Genomic DNA, 2,203 nt, shown 5'->3' on the forward strand with positions numbered 1-2,203 from the left:
CTTCATTCATAAACCAGAAGATGTATATTAAAAATAGTACTTGTAAAGTAAAGAAATTAAGTTCTGTGTTGTCACTCTTTGTGTGCAGGCCGTAAAAATTTGGTTTGTTGGTTGGTTTTGGTTTGTCCTCCTTTTTGAGAAGGAAGCTGTCGAAGTCGCACAGTACGAATATACCTCACTTGAGAGTAAACAAAAAAAAGTTAGTCACAGTTGGTTCTTTATTAGTGTTTCTGTTGTCAAAGAATATACATCTTATTTTATTCCAGGGTTACTTCCATTTCTTCTTTGTTTAACACTGATTATTTTTCTTTTCTTTTAGAAATGGGTTGTTGGTAAATTCGGCAGAGTCTTGCCTATCCTGCACCTTCGGAGTCAACAGAAAAATAAAATATCCTTTTCCTATTGTCTGGGCATAGGCACAATTCCCTTCTTTCTTTTGTCAGATGGGGAAACATTTGCTTACTGGTCTTAATATTGACTACTACGTCATACTTCATTTCCTGAATCCCCTGAGTAAATCTTGTGGTGCGTTTGTGTGATTTGAATAATTTTTTTAGACTGCAAGTCAGTTGCCTGGAGACTTATGGTGAGAACATCAGAAAGGGCTCTTTGTTGTCCTTTCACGCAGAATTTAGCCTGTTCACAAAGACTGGAAGTCTGCTTGCTGGAAGGAGCATGTTGTTTTAATTCCTTAACTCAGACTAACATTGTGAAATACGACCCGTCAAAGTATTGCCATAACCTTAGAAAGCTGGAGCCAGACTTGACACGTGTAGTTCCTATATCTGAGCTTACTTGGCAGTTGGAAGGGAGAGATGACAGCATAACCAAGAAGCGGCAAGGAGAGTTCCCTGTAACTAAGAAGCCACCTAAAAAGCTGAGGCAACTGGGCAGTGAGGCTCTGAATGGAGCAGTAGTTCTCTCTTCTGGGTGCCAGTCACATTCAAAAAACACAAGCGCATCACAGCTTGATCAAAGATCGAAATTCAAATCCAGGGAGAAGTCTAAATTTCCTCCATCAAGCAGTCTTAATAGTGAAATATCAAGGAGAAGTCTGTTACCAGATAAAAGCGATGTTCCTGGAGTTACAGCTCAAAATAATGGGAGTGCTTCGGATAGTGACATTGATTCTGAAGAGGAAATCAGAGCAATGGTAAAGAAGGAGAGAGAAATACAGAAAACTGAAAATGTTGAGACTGAAAGTGACCACTTGGAAATTGTTGGGGATAATTTTGAATTAAAATACAATAGTCACTGGTCCTTAAGCAATCCAGATGCCGCGAAGAACGCTGTCAAAGGAAGTTATAGGGAGAAAGAAACTATGGAATGCGATAATGGCTATGACTCAGCAGATACAGATGAAATTATTGCTGAAAGTAAAACTCCAGATCGAAGTAGCAGGAGAACTGCCATTTTAGAAGGTTCTGAATGGGTGAAGGTGGAAAATAAAGAAATATTAACTAACAAAAAATGTGATTTGGTAAGCGACTCCTCACTGAAGCCTTGCAATTTCAAAGAAGAATACATTGAAAGAAAAGGGAAAATTAAAAAATCCAAAATTGCTGCCTTACAGAGTACAGCAGTTAACAGAAGAACAAGTGATAGTGAAAGCTCTTATTCAGAGCCTGAGGAAGGGGAGTCTGAAATCAGTTCTGATGATGAGTCCATGATGCAAAACTCTTATCGCTTAGACCTCACACTAGATGACTTAAAAGCCTTAGCTGCTGAAAACACTGGGACACCAGGAGAAGAATCGGACAGTACACAGAATTCTAGTCAGCGTAGTGTTGAAGAAAATTCTAAGAGTAATGTAAATAAAATAAAACTTTCTAAATCTTGCCCTGCAGTTAAAAAAAAATGTATCTGTCCTGAAGATGTAGTTGCTGCAATTTTAGCAGGGGAGGAGAATGCTGATAAAGAATGCTCCAAGGGACAAAATAGTTCATGTTTGAAATATCAGCCCTTCAGAGGAATGGGGTCCCTTTGTGAAAAAGAGTTAACGAAAGACAGCAGTGGCTTAAGGAAAAGGTCTGTAGAAAGTTTAGGTCTTGAAGCTTGTATTTCTTATTGTGAGGAGGAGTCGTCTAAAAGGCCATCTAGGAACCATCCATTGTATTCACTTGGAGTCAGCAATAAAACGAGACAAAATAAGCATCGCGAAGAGCATAGGGAGTTGTCAGATGCTGCCTCCTTAGCAGATGAG

General features: G+C 39.1%; 1 protein-coding gene across 1 annotated transcript; it reads left to right on the forward strand.

The window, feature by feature from the left end:
- Positions 1-319: 319 nt before the first annotated feature.
- Positions 320-2,200, forward strand: LOC104464709 (nucleolar protein 8-like; the record flags this gene model as incomplete). The annotated part of the gene is made up of 2 exons (XM_010077513.1): positions 320-388; positions 707-2,200. Coding segments are annotated over 2 exons (1,563 nt in total), but the record flags the coding sequence as incomplete, so codon positions are not given.
- Positions 2,201-2,203: the final 3 nt, after the last annotated feature.

This window comes from Pterocles gutturalis, unplaced genomic scaffold (genome assembly GCF_000699245.1).
Source record: "Pterocles gutturalis isolate BGI_N339 unplaced genomic scaffold, ASM69924v1 scaffold51738, whole genome shotgun sequence".
Lineage (NCBI taxonomy): Eukaryota > Metazoa > Chordata > Aves > Pterocliformes > Pteroclidae > Pterocles > Pterocles gutturalis.